A 14,374-nucleotide genomic window follows, 5' to 3' on the forward strand; every position below is an offset into this window, starting at 1 on the left:
GTCCACGTTATCAGAAGCAGACGTCAGCTGGCGGTATTCTGAGCATTAACAAACTTAGTTAAAGTCTATATGGAATTAGTATATATAATCCATGTATTCTGCAAAATCTTTGAAAATCCATGGGCTTGGTCCAAGTTTATTCCCCATATGTGTTTGGCTTTTCATAGTGAGGCCAAGACATGTAGAGGGGGGTTTCTGTTGGCTATTCACCATGGCTGGACAGAGATTGAGCTAGAAAGTGATTCCTCAACATACATTGGTTGCTGCCTTGAACCAACAATGTGAGAATAAACTTAGAGGGCAGTTGAAATTCTTGATGACCGCAAAGGATATTTGCAAGCTTTTGATTTTATTAGAATTCAACATATCCATCGTGAAGCAAGTAGTGTAGCAAATAGATTGGCATATTTTGCTAGTTTAGATCATGCTATTGATCTGTCTTTAGATGAGACTTCTGCTTTCTTACCGGATGTTCTCTATGAGGATAAGTGTAATACTTCTATGAACCCTCGGGGTTTAGGTATCATGCAAGGGCGACCCTAGGAATGTATAAGTGGTGCCACCGCACAAGGCCATCCAAAATCGAAGGCCTCCTAGTCTCTATAGTCCAGTTGGTAAGCTGAAAATCCGCTCGAGTTTTCTTCTTCTTTGTCACGGGTTCGAGTCTCATAGTCTCCGTATTTTATATCCCTTTCAATTTTTTTTTCCTCCCTTTCCCTTCCCTGGTTTTTTTATTTTTTATCTTTCTTTTCATCTTTTTTTACCTTTTTCTTTGTCTAAATAACTTTGACTGCATAACAGAAAACAATGAATTGTCTAAATTTAAAAGAGTTCTAATTTTGGCATATATAAATAAAATAAGCCATTCATAGATCAGAATTCACAACAAGTTACACAAACTGGAAAGGAGAATGTTAAATTGATGAAATTATTATGCTTTTATATATGTTCCCATCACTCATGTTTCGTTCTTTTAAGTTAGGTCAACATAAACAACTGAAAATTGTGATCCTTTAAGCTAATCAAAATTACATAAAGATTTTCATACAATCCCACAAATTACCAGGATGTTACCCGGCAATGCGGAGCAAAGCAGAGCCATGAATGCCATTCTGATATTCAGCTACTAGCGCTTGGCAATATATTCAGCTACTACAGGCAGTTCGTGGATATGGCACTCATCACTACCATGCAAGGTAGGGAGCCTTCTGAAACCTGAAAGGAGCCATTTCTGGAAAAATCTTTCCCTGCACCTTGAAAAAAGTATCACAGGGTACTCTGCAATTGGTTCAAAAGCATATCAGACCCATCATCTGATTTCTCGTCACTGTCCTGGTTATCGTCGGTTCTATCTTTCTCTAATGATAGCTCATTATCACTAGAATCTTCATCAGATAAGCCAAGAAGTAGTGCATATGACTTATTTTTTAGATGTCCTGACTGCCTCAACAATCCCAAAAAAACCTCTTTGCTTCTCAAATCACCTTCTTGCTCACAGAATTCAAGGAAGGTAGTCACATTAATGGGCTTTGGTCTCCAACTCTTTGATCCCTCAGCAGAAAAAGCTTCTTTCCAGCAGGATAATGCCTCAGAAATTCTCTCCTCTTTTATATGCCCTTCAGCAAGGACCTCCCATGTACTAGAATTAGGTTTTCCTCCTGCTTCAACCATGTTGTCAAAGAAACTCTGGGCTTTATCAAAATCCCCTTCTTCTATGTAAGAAACAATGAAAAGATTGGCAATTCTAGGGTCATAAGTTGGCTTAACAGTCAGCCATTCCTCAAACATCTTTTCTGCCCCTTCGACATCACCTACTCTGATTAGAGAAGCGATAATAGCATGGTAGCCCAAATTCGGAATACTGGGAAAACTTGATTTGTACACATTCCATACCCGATAAATTTCGTCTTTGTTACCAACACTGCCATAAAGGCTTAAAAGGTAATGGTAGGGAATCCGATCCCGACCTGTGATTCTACTCTCAACCTTCTTCAGGCAAGCTTCAGCCTTTTCAAACAGCCCCATCTTGATGTACATTGTAGACATTGTGCTGAATGTGGTCCAGTTGGGATTAACGGTTCTGTCCAACTTCATCTGTTCAAATACCTGTTCCATTCGTTCTGCGGATCCCTGAGATCCACGAGATGATAACCAGATATTGTACGAGTATATATCTAGCTGAATGTTTTTCTCCATCATTTCAGAAATAATGGATTCCACTTTCTCATACTCCTTGAGGTTCATATAGAGTGTCATCATGACATTAAATGGAAGCGAGTGCAATGCATGACCTTTACTTCTCATTTTATCAAGCAAAGATTCTGCCTTTTCTTGCATTTTTGCCCGCACGTAGGCATTGAGCAGAGCCCCATATATTCTCCTGTCCTTCAAAGTATCTGGCAGACTCAGGAAGTAATTTTCCGCACTAGAAACTCCCCTAACTTTAGCAACTAGATCTAATTGAATTGCAGCATCACTACTGGAAAATCTAAACCTCTCTGCTCTGTTGATCATCCAATCATACACCTGTGAAATGCATGGAAAGGTCAAATATAACACGACATGCTGTGATAAAGGGATGAAAGGTATGATGGATACCTGTCATACCAAAACGGAAAGATGACCTTGAAATTGAAACCCATTTAAAGAGCATTACACCAGTAGGCACATATTAAAACAAGGGAACACATAATCATGAAGCTCAGACCTTCATGGAGCCTTAGTGATGGCCTTACAAGCGATTTTAATTTTTAGCCTTATGTAATGATGTTTGTTTCCATTCCACATAACTTCTAAATCAAACTCGCTTAAAAAGTCTACTACACCCAACCCATGTTGAAACTGCATTGAGTTATCTACACTAGAGGTTAATCATAACATCAGCATCTATAACAGCTGACAAGCTGCATTGCCTTCTCATTGTTCCTCTAGTTCAACAATGAAAATTATGCACATCATGAAAATGTTATTTCTCTTCTACGATACTGTAAAACATATTTAGACAATTACATTTCACGGTTTTGATAATTTTTTCTAACCCTGCCAGTCAATTAATATCCCTGAAGTAGGTCAACCTAATAGGATTAGAATAAGATTACAAAGCATCCAACATGGTATGCAGGTTGCCAGGTTATACTATCATTCATTCATTCTGAACTATTAGCTTCAAATCAGGTATTAGAAAGCTGAGGGCTTGACATGTGAAGCTAAATCATGGTGGAAAAAAAGATAATAAATACAATCATTAAAGTGTTCAGATTATGTTCATTGCTTTAAGAATCAGTCATTAATGAAAACAAATTTAAGAAATTCTTCATCTCACAATCACATTAGCATTGATGACTTACAAGTTTGTACGCTAAGACAGCTGCATTCTAGTATAAGCAAATCCAAAAATTATTAAGCAAATCTGCAGTCGGAGCACCTAAACTGAATTCATATTCTTCCCAATTCTTACTTAGGCCTTCAAATAACAGCTTATGGTTACAGCAAAGAGACACTGATACACTAACCTACAAAAGCATTCCAATTGTACTAAACATACCGAACCCAAACCCGAAACCAATAATACTCTTTAGCTAACTCTGCCAAAACAACCAGAACAAGAGAAACAAAAACCTTATACAACTCAAACACTCTGTAGCAGCACATACCCATCAAACAACGCACACTCAGAAACACAAACTAAAACCCAATGTGATCAAAGTCCCACAACACCAAAACCATTCCAACAAAACCAATTGAAGCAAAAACATGACATACCCACTATTCAAAACCCACAAAATACTTGATCAAATTACCTCAAGAGCTCTAGCATAGCGCTTGAACTTCCTCAACTCCTTAACAACCCTACAAAGCTCCCACTTGCTAAGCTTCTTGCCCTCCTTCTCCCACTGATTCAAAACACTCGAAGAGTTGGATTCCGGGTCGTCAGCCAGCAGCGATATCTTGCGGTATATGGCGTTCCATTTGACGATGGGCCTCCTCTCGTAGTCGACGGTGCCATAGTTGTGGGCTTGGGATATGGAGGAGGAGGAGATGGTGAGCCGGTGGTAATTTACGGAACGGGGGAGGGTCAAAGATGGAATTTTGGAGGGGAGGGGACGAGAGTAGGAGAGGGAGGAAGAGAGAGAGGCGGTGAGGTGGTGAGCTGAGGTTTGGAGAAGCATTTTTGCAACGGCCGGGGAGGGTTTTAAGGGAGAGTTTAGCCTGACTTGAATGTCGCAATGGAAAATGGGAAATGGCTTTACTGAACCCCCCCCCCCCCCCCCCCCCCAGGAGAGATTGGTTGCGCTGGAGGATAAAGCTGTTGCAAAATTACATCAACAACCTTCTTTTTTTTTTTCTTCCTATTGACCTATTGTGACGCTTGTGAGAAAGAAATTACAGATAGGAATACCGAATTTGAATTAAGGACTAAACACTGTTTAGTCCTTGAGTTTTTTATCATAAAACACTTCAGTCCCTCCCTGACCTTCTAATTTCACACGTTTAGTCCCTGTACTTCAAAATTTCAGACCAATAGGTCCTTGCCGTTTAAAAGTCGCGGCGAAATGTCTATTATGTCCTCAGTTCTTTTTTTTTTTAATTAATTAATTATTTTTTTTTTTTTGGAAAAGGATTTTTTTTCCCTTTCTTTCTTTCTGTTTATTTTTTTCTGTTTTTTTTCCTTTCTTTCTTTCTGTTTGAAAAAAAAAGAATAAATAAAAAAGAAAAGAAAAAGGAATAAATTTATTTTTAAAAAAAAGAACTGAGGGTATAATAGACATTTCACCGCGACTTTTAGACGGCAATGACCTATTGGTCTGAAATTTTGAAGTACAGGGACTAAACGTGTGAAATTAGAAGGTCAGGGACTGAAGTGTTTTATGGTCAAAAGCTCAATGACTAAACAGTATTTAGTTCTTGAATTAATTGATACTTGATAGGCATGCCCGGTATCATTTAGAAAAGTGATATAAATATCTCCCTTTTTTTTTTTAAATAGATAAATCTCCCTTTTATATGTAGAAGGTTGTAAGCTCGTTTTACAAAAAACTAGTTATTTGTTTAAGGAAATCTCTTTTATGTGTTTGGCCCAAACTCTAGGTTGCTTGACTTAGTAGTAATAGGGTTAAATTAGAAGGATCTAGATTCCTATTCAATGTACGATTACTTTCCTTGTATGATTGAGATTCTATGCATTGTAATCCTCTATATAAAGAGGCCCCTATTATCAATGAGAATACACAGCGAATTTCTCTCAGTTTCTGATTCCCTAAAACACGTTATCAGCACGAAGCCCTAACCCTGAAACCCTAATTTCGTAGCCCTCAAATTCCAACCTCCACCGCCTCACATATTGAAGCCCCAGCCTCAAGGAACCCAGAACCGGCCGCGGAACTGGCCGGAAAACCCCTGAACCGGCCATCGGAAAAATCGGACCGGCCCCTGCCTTGTGCCTGCCCTGTGCCTGCCTTGAGCCTGCCCTCTGCGCATCTGCCGAGTCGCTGCCGAGAAGCTGCCGACATCTGCCGAGACGCTTGCCTACCCCTGCGCAGCAGCTGCCGACAGCCCCTGCAAGCCCCTGCCTGCCCCTGCGCAGCAGCTGCCGATAGCCCCTGCCTGCCCCTGCGCAGCAACTGGCGACAGCCCCTGTAAGCCCCTGCCTGCCCCTGCGTAGCAGCTGCCGACAGCCCCTGCAAGCCCCCTGCAGCAGCCCCGCACAAGCCCTGCGGCAGCCCTGCACCGCCCTGCCTAGCTCCAGCCACCACCTCCGGCCATCAACTTCCGGCCAATTTTCCGGCGACCCCCGACAATCTTTTTTCCGACCACCTCCGTCATCTTTTCCGGTCAAGATTTCCGACATCTTTTCAAGGTAAACTTTTCTAAAAGTTCCCGTTTTTGAAGTTTTTCAATTTCTTCTTCTTTTCTCGAGGACTTCCAACATCCCTTCTTCTACCCCCCTTTCTTCTTCATAGGGGAGACCAATAGCCGAACTGTGGGGGTTCGTGCTCACTCCAAGCTTAGAGCTTGTAGAGTCCTCCAAACTTAGAGTTTGTTGAGAAGAAAACGATCGACCACATACATCGTTGTTTCGATCTAATCCAAAACCTCTCTTGGAATCAGATTTTCTTGGAAGCGACTATCCTCAGAAAATTCCTAATTTCTTGGAAGCGACTACGCTCAGAAATTTAATAGTTTTTTCGTGGTAGCCTTTTTCGCTCCTAAACTAACCCTAATCTTGTGTTGTTTTTCAGGATGAGTAACCTGAACAAGTTGAACTTCGTTCCACTAGAGACAACTGGCGCAGGATACTATAGGTGGGTCCGAGATGTGCGCCAACATCTTAAGGCTGATGAACTTCTGGGAGCCATCCAAGAGCCTAGTAAGAACGTGTTTTCCATTGAGCAAGCTACTGCTTTTGAAGCAAAACAAGCTAAAGCCATAATCCTCATGACAAGGCACATGAATGACGCACTCCAAAGTGAATACCTCAATGAGGAAGACCCAAGAAAGCTATGGGTAGAACTTGAGCAGCGATTTGGCAACGTTCGTGACTCCCTGCTTCCTGATTTAGAAGTGCGATAGCATAGCCTCCGCTTTTGTGATTTCAAGTCTGTGCTTGATTATAACTCCGAAGCCCTTCGTATCAAGTCTCTGATGGAGTTTTGTGGCCAAGCCATAACTGATACGATGTTGATCGAGAAGACTCTCTCTACCTTCCCCGTCTCTGCACTGATTATTTCAAAGAATTATCGGATTGATGTAAATGCAGGACGTATCACAAGGTTTCATGAGCTCATTGGCGCCATGAACGTAGCTGAAAAGCACGACAATATTCTTGTGAAGAACTATAATGCTAGACCCGTGGGAACTAAGTCTATTCCGGAGTCTAACTATAGTCGCGCCTCCAAGGGAGGACGCAAGGAGCGAAACCCTAAGAGTAGGGACAATTCTGGACGTTCTGGTCTATATGTTCGCCCTAAAGAGGAAGAAAATCACCAAGAGAGGCGTGCACGGAACCGTGGAGGTCAACGTGTGAAGAGAGAGAGAGGTGGAGCCTCCGCCCATGGTGGTAACGCCACTAAGAGCATTGGTCGTCCAAATCGCGCCCCAATGGTGCCTCGATCAAGGGAGCCTGACCATAATGATGTTTGTTTTCGATGTGGATCAACTGAACATTGGGCCAAAGCATGTAAAGCACCCCAGAATGTTGCAAACGCATACAAGACGTATCGTGAAGCAAGGGAGGCAAATTACATGGAACAAGAAGATCAACATGACGATCTCGATCTAAGGGTGGAAGACTACATGGATCAAGACCCAGAAACTGGCGATTTTGATTAAGTCTTTTTATTTTCCAAGAGATGTAGGCAATTGCCATATTATGTAGTAGATGCCAATGATATTAGTCTTTCTTCAAAGTAGGCGTGCTCAATGTAAGTGTGATGTCTAGGAAGGTTTTGAGATAAGTGGTACTTAAGCGAGCCTTGCTCCACCGACATCTCTCTACTCACCTGGTTACATTTGCATTGGAATTACCGAAAAGAGTTAGACGACTACCATTGTTTTGCATTAGCTAGTTTATGGGATTAGATTTTCTTTGGTTAAAGAAACGATGATGTAATTCCGTTTGGGTTATTAATAAAAGTTGAGTTCTTTTCTTTATGACTCATTTTTAATTACGAGCTTTTCTTCAAGGAATGGATGAACTTCAATGTCTTGTGGATAGTGCGAGTGCGACTACGCACACCATTCTACAACATAGGCAATTATTCTTGGAGATGTTGCCTACATATTGATCTGTGACTACGATGGCTGGGCCATCAAGTTTAGTTCAAGGACATGGAATAGCCCAAGTTCCCCTTGCCAAATGGCACCTTGATTAATGTCACAGAAACTCTCTACGCTCCTAGGGCAAATCGCACCTATGGATAGCCAACGGATTCCATGTGAAAATGCATGTAGAGAATGGTGATGAGTTCCTTTGTAATACCTCTAATGATTGCGAATAAAGGCGCATCTTAGAGAAGTTTATGTGTCTCTCTAGTGGACTCTATGTCACTATTCGCGCTATTAAATCCAATGAAGTTATGAGAGAAGATCTCTTGGATTTAGACACATATTGGCTTTGTCACGACAGGATAGTTCATCCTGGTCGTGATATGATGCTCCGTATACTAAAGACTTCACACGGACATCCATTCTTCAGAGTGAGAAGAAGCAAGAATCGAAAATTGATTCCTGGACTTAGCAAGACCGCAACAATTGCAGCGTCTGGCGCTGCAGCCGTCTTGGGGCGCCATAGAGCCGCCCAAGTCCCATGTGATGACGCCATCAATGGCACCAACTATGAGCATGACGCCATGGTTGTTCCTCCCAATGGCCATGACGCCATACATACTAATTCCCATGGCTCCAACGCCATGTTGGGAGATGTAGTCACACACTTTGCTTCAAATAGCGTTTCAGACGCTCAGGCCCAACCAAAATCTTCGTTGGTTACTTATAAAGCCTCTCACTCGTTTTACAAAGCCCGTTCCTTAGGGAAACTAGGACTGAGACCGTCATATGCAAAGGATATGACAATACTCATTATGTTCTTACATAGAATCCGTAGGGATTCTCTGGACTGATTCAACCAACTTGCAGACGTTTAAAATATCTTTTGATATTGGTTGACATGCAAACACGTTGGTCATGTGTTGTGCCATTGTCCACTTGTAATGCTGCTTATGAAACACTCCTAGCACACATCATATGACAACGGGCTCACTCCCCGAATCATCCTATTCAGTCAATTGGATTTGACTATGCTAGAGACTTTACATCGAAGACTTTCGATGGTTATTGCATTAGGGAATGATGTTGGACATCATATCCTCATGTACACACCCAAATGGTCTCGCGGAAACGACTACGATGGTAGTCCGGACATTGGTAATGCACACCAATTTCCTTATATCCGCTTAGGGTGATGCAATATCGCATGCAGCTATGCTAATTCGTCTACGACCCACCGCCACTTAATCTACCTCTGCGTTACAGCTAGTGACTGGGTACCAATATCGCATGCAGCTATGCTAATTCGTCTACGACCCACCGCCACTTAATCTACCTCTGCGTTACAGCTAGTGACTGGGTACCAATATCGTACTTACGCATATTTGAGTGTGTCATTTATGTGCCAATTGCGCCACCACAACGCTCTATAATGAGTCCTTACAGACGAATGAGCAACTCAGTTGGATTTGAGACTCCAACAATCGTCCGCCACTTAATGCCCTTGCATGGCGATCTCCTTACCGCTAGATTTGCGGATGTCACTTTGATGAGACAGTCTTCCCGTCGTTAGGGGGAGATAAGAACACAGATGTTCAGCAGGAACGACAGAAATTGTCGTGGCCTGTCCCCACTATGTCTCATCTCGATCCCTACTAAAGTGACGAGATCACACAAATATGCTGCAAACATGCCTGCAAGGATGGACGTCCCTACTAGAGGACGTAGCGCCACCCTACACAGAGGTAGGCATGGCGCCAACGCCATAGAGGGTGGCACTTTGGCGTTACAGGTCATGGCCTCAGCTAGGATGCGTGGGAGGCCCGTGGGTTCAAAGGATACTTTGGCACACTCCAATCCTTTGATCATCGACACTTAAAATCCGTCTCATGAGTATCTTCCTGGTTATGGTTATCGTTGGGGGATGCCTCAACGTCAGAACCTATTCCTGAGAATATAGAGCTCTATGAAACTTACACTAGTGTACATGAGACGTGAGATAGAAACTCCATCATGATTGATGATGTAGTTGCGCATGAGTTTGTTGAGTCTGATGACATCGAACCACGCTCCGTTGATGAATGAATGCCAACGTAGAGAGATATGGCCTAAATGGAAAGATGCGATCCAGGTTAAGATGGATTTTCTAACGAAGAGGAAGGTTTTCTGAGCCAGTAATGTCAACACCTCCTGAAATAAAACCTATTGACTAATGGGTCTTCGTTAGAAAGCGTGATGAGAAAAAGAGATGAAAATCTCGCCTTATGGCGCAAGGCTTCTCATAAAACGCCCTGGAATCGACAACGATGAGACATATTCTCTCGTAATGGATGTCATTGCACTCCACTACCCTGTCAGTTTGGTAGTTTCCGAATAACTGAATATGCAGCTTACAAATGTGGTCACTACGTATCTCTATAAGGATCTAGATACGGAATATACATGAAGGTTCATGGTGAACTTCATTTACCCAAGTCAAGTAGCTCTAGACCACGGAGCGCGTTTACAAAGAGGTTGAAACGCTCACTAAAGTGACTACTTGATTGGGAAGGGATATGCCCACGCGTTTCCATAACAAGTTTCGGATTCTATCGCGGTTCATGTTGGACATGATCTTCATTAGAAGCCCTTAAAGAGTTAAGGGAAACCGCTGAACACTAGAAATCCGAGTTTGAGATGAAGGATTTTGGGAGAACACGATTATGTCTCGGTTTGGAACTTGAGCATCGTGTTGATAGATGCTTAGTCATTTTGACAAGGTCGAACCTTCAAGCACCCTCATGATCGTCCGTAGTCTTGATCCTGAAAAGGATCCTCTTCGTCGAAAGGATGATGACGAAGATGTGTTAGAGGCAGAAGTGCCTTACTTAGTATAATTGGCGCATTATTGTACTTCTCCCAATGCACAAGACCGGACATCTCATATGTTGTGAAATTGTTAGCTAAGGTATAGCTGTGCGCCAATGCGATGCCATTGGATTGGTGTAAAAGATATCTTTCGGACTTGAGATGTACGATTGATATAGGCATGCTTTATCCCTACAGAGAGATGATGGATTCAGACCCATCATACACCAGGAACGCCGCCAACACCAGCTTGCGTCCCCTCTCCCCATCCCAAAACGAAGTCAGCGTTTTGGAAGGTTTTACTGATGCTGGGTATCTCTCTGACCCACACAAAGGTCATTCCCAAACTGGTTAAGTGTTCACCATGGGTAAAGACTGCGATATCTTGGAGGTCTACATAATAGACCCTAGTCGCTATATCTTCAGACCATGCAGAGACTATTGCTCTTCACGAAGAGATTCGTGAATGTATATGGATTGGATCCATAATTACGCATGTAGGATAGATGAGCCTACGAGCATTTAGGATAAAGCAGCTTGTTTTGAACAAATGAAGCAAGGCTACATCAAAGCGACAACACCAAGCTTAATCAGCAACAACAGACTCTCCTCAAGATGAAAATGAACTAGGTTCGATCTGAGGACAGTGTGGCAGACTTGCTCGCTAAGTCATTGCCTAAATTCCACTTTCGAGAAACATGTTGGTAGCATCGTTTGCGGAAGTTATCCGAACTCCCATGACCGTAGTCATCAGGGGGAGATGCAGACATCAGGGGGAGATGTCTACATGTATGGTCTCGAAAAGTGAATGGTGTGTTGTGCTCTTTTTCCCCTTCAACCGAGGTTATTTTTATCCCACTGGGTTTTTGTTACTCGGTAAGATTTTTAACGAGGCAACGAGAGAAGCACCACGTTTGGGCAACACAAGGGGGAGTGTTTAAGGAAATCTCTTTTATGTGTTTGGCCCAAACCCTAGGTTACTTGACCTAGTGGTAATAGGGTTAAATTAGAAGGATCTAGATTCCTATTCAATGTACGATTACTTTCCTTGTATGATTGAGATTACAATGCATAGAATCCTCTATATAAAGAGACCACTATTATCAATGAGAATACACAGCGAATTTCTCTCAGTTTTAGGGAATAATATTATTGTAATTTTTAGTTGTTGATGTAATAAAAAGTTCATATTTTTAATAGAAGTTTAAAAAAAAATCAAAAGTTTTTTTTACCGAAATTCAAGCTTGAAATTTGCTGAAGAATTAATCATGAATTGGCATATGAGAAGATGTAAGTAGGATATACGTTTTGTAGTAAGATTGCTAAATAAGTGAATCTTCAGTAAGATTTTGATGTATAACAAATTTCATTGGCATCAGAACTAAGTGGGTGAGAATCGTGGGATAAAGTAAATACCATTGAGCATTGAAAAATTAAAAGTAAAATAACAAGCTATTAACCCTACCCTAAGAAGAAATATAAAATAAAAGTTAATGCATAGCATTGAACCCTATACCATATTCACCACGGACAATGCTTTCCTTCCGAAGTTGCTTAAAAAATGACACACAGTTTGAATCTTGAGTATGAGGTACTTAATTTGATAGTCATCTTGTCTACAATTTACTTTCTTAACTATGCGCATCCGTTTTATATGGCTCCAATGTGACTGTAAGAGATTATTTTGTTAGAGCATCTTTAATCAGGCATATTCTTTAGGCAAAACGATTGTATTATCGACTAAGAAATCATATTCGTTTTTCTTTAAAAAAAAAAGAAAAAAAAAGGGAAATTTATTTGGTCTATTTATCTTGACTTGGTCATCAGTCCTCCTCAACCCAGAGAATTAAAAAAGAAAGGAAAAAAATAAAACTCCATTGGCCTTTCAGTGGCATTATTGTGGAGGAGTTCAAAGCTCTATCTCTTGGTAATGGCCCCATGGATGGTAATCACATTCCACCGGAATGTAAAGGTGTTGCACATATTATAACTCATCATGCATTGCTCACTGGTTAAAATTGAAAGCCACCTACTTGTACTAACTAATATCCTTTTGAGATCAAACAAAAAAGAAAAAACATACAAAGGTTCCCGGTAGATCAATAGTCCTTGACATTCAAAATTGACCGAGGTTTATAATCAGCAACCAAAACAAGAAAATTTCGTTCAACTAGCTTTATAATATATTGTAAGATCGAGCAAATTATCCATCATTCACGTCTATGGAAATTGGATCTTAACCGAAAATCACACGGAATCTGATAACTTGGGCTCAGTGTTTTTTATGAGTGGAACCAATTCACCAGCAGCAGAAGCCTCCTCTTCAACACAAAGATCATCTCTAACCCTGAAAACTGCATGCACCAAAATCACTGGAGTCGCACAAGCCAAAGTCACAAACAGATGTATGGCCGCACGTGTGACTATGAGCTCAACCATGGTCGCAATTACCAGCAAAGCCAGAACCAGTCGCTTATCAATGATCTTGTATTGCAGGACAACAGAATCAGCAGGTACTAACCTCATCACCGCAAGGAACGAGCACGTCAGAGCAGTCATTGCTATCAAGAAGATCAACGAGAGCTTACGCTTCGGCAAGAGGGTTATGAAGAGTATGATCCATATGAAAAGCGTGTAGTACAATCTGTAGTAACTCAAGTTTCTGATGATTCGGGCCGCGGCTGCTTCTGGGGTCTTGGGGATGTTGAAGGGAAAACAGAGGCTGAATTCGAGTCTCACTCTTGGTGTTGAGTCTTTCGGTTCATGGGGACGAGTTGTTAGGAGAGTTGGGGATGTTGAGGTGGTGGTGGATGGTCTTTGCACGGTGGCATGACTAGCCATATTGGTGTCTTGAATTGGAAGCTATGAAGGCTGAGAAGAATTTTGTTTATGTTGAAGCTCAGGCCATATATTTGTAGAATTGTGTTGAAATTGTTTGATCATATAACAACAAGTTGGAGTTATGCTTCGAGGAAGTAGAGAAGATCAGTACCATGTATAATTTGACTTTTAGAGCAATGCGACGGCTTACATCTTGACATTTTTTTAGGTAATTTTGACTAGAAAAATGACCCCTAAGAAGCAAAAAAGAGTAGGCTAGACTCAAGAATAGAACTAATAATTGAAAATTTTAAAATATCACATGCTTTAAAGTAGGAGAAAAATTATCATTACACTTTTATTCGAAATAAATGATCGTTGAATTTAGAGCGAAATGAACTGTTTATGTTTCGAGAGTTCATTTGGCATTTCGACTAAGAATAAAATTAAAAGTTAAAAACTATAATTTACCAAGAGTTTGGCTCAAACACAGGAAGCATTTGGATGACCTCTAAACTTGGTGAAAAGTCACATTCTTTGCCCATATCCCACGTCAGACAATAGAATTATCATATGGGAGCATTTGTGGGTTGTGGCAAAGACTTCAAGTCAAGCTTCTGACCAATTCCAATTTGGAAAAATAAAGTTTGAAAGGCGATTGTATTCTTATAAATCTTATATGAGGACCCCCCATGACAATTGACAGCCTTTTTCTGGTGGTTTCTGGCCAATTCCATCTGAGGCCAAAAATGCAACGGTTTTTTGAGACTGAGAAAGGTTGGGGTTTTTAATCTGGGGGTTTCATGTTTGAATTTGAGATGAAGAATTGATCAATATACGATAGGTGAGTTTGTGGATTTTGATTGAGATATGAGTTCGAGTCTTTGAGACTTTGAGAGACAGGGAGAGTTTGTTTTTCAGGATTTGTTTTTTGGGTTAATAT

The 14,374-nt window shown here is 41.2% G+C and overlaps 2 protein-coding genes across 2 annotated transcripts; both read right to left on the reverse strand.

Moving 5' to 3' along the window:
* Positions 1-989: 989 nt before the first annotated feature.
* LOC133715434 (pentatricopeptide repeat-containing protein At1g02150) lies at positions 990-4,548 on the reverse strand. The gene is made up of 2 exons (XM_062141924.1): positions 3,801-4,548; positions 990-2,526 (listed from the first exon to the last, which is right to left on the reverse strand). The coding sequence occupies exons 1-2, from the start codon at positions 4,167-4,169 to the stop codon at positions 1,267-1,269; spliced, it is 1,629 nt and encodes a 542-aa protein (XP_061997908.1). The 5' UTR covers positions 4,170-4,548; the 3' UTR covers positions 990-1,266.
* An 8,075-nt stretch (positions 4,549-12,623) lies between these two features.
* On the reverse strand, positions 12,624-13,618 carry LOC133715837 (PRA1 family protein F2-like). The gene has a single exon (XM_062142499.1). The coding sequence runs from the start codon at positions 13,450-13,452 to the stop codon at positions 12,859-12,861; it is 594 nt and encodes a 197-aa protein (XP_061998483.1). The 5' UTR covers positions 13,453-13,618; the 3' UTR covers positions 12,624-12,858.
* Positions 13,619-14,374: the final 756 nt, after the last annotated feature.

Source organism: Rosa rugosa, chromosome 6, assembly GCF_958449725.1.
Source record: "Rosa rugosa chromosome 6, drRosRugo1.1, whole genome shotgun sequence".
NCBI classification, from domain to species: Eukaryota; Viridiplantae; Streptophyta; class Magnoliopsida; order Rosales; family Rosaceae; genus Rosa; species Rosa rugosa.

Coding starts and splice junctions, on each gene's coding strand:
- LOC133715434 (XM_062141924.1), bottom strand. CDS start 4,169: ATGCTTCTCCAAACCTCAGCTCACCACCTCACCGCCTCTCTCTCTTCC. Junction 2,527..3,800: donor GCTATGCTAGAGCTCTTGAG/GTAATTTGATCA, acceptor TGCATTTCACAG/GTGTATGATTGGATGATCAA.
- LOC133715837 (XM_062142499.1), bottom strand. CDS start 13,452: ATGGCTAGTCATGCCACCGTGCAAAGACCATCCACCACCACCTCAACA.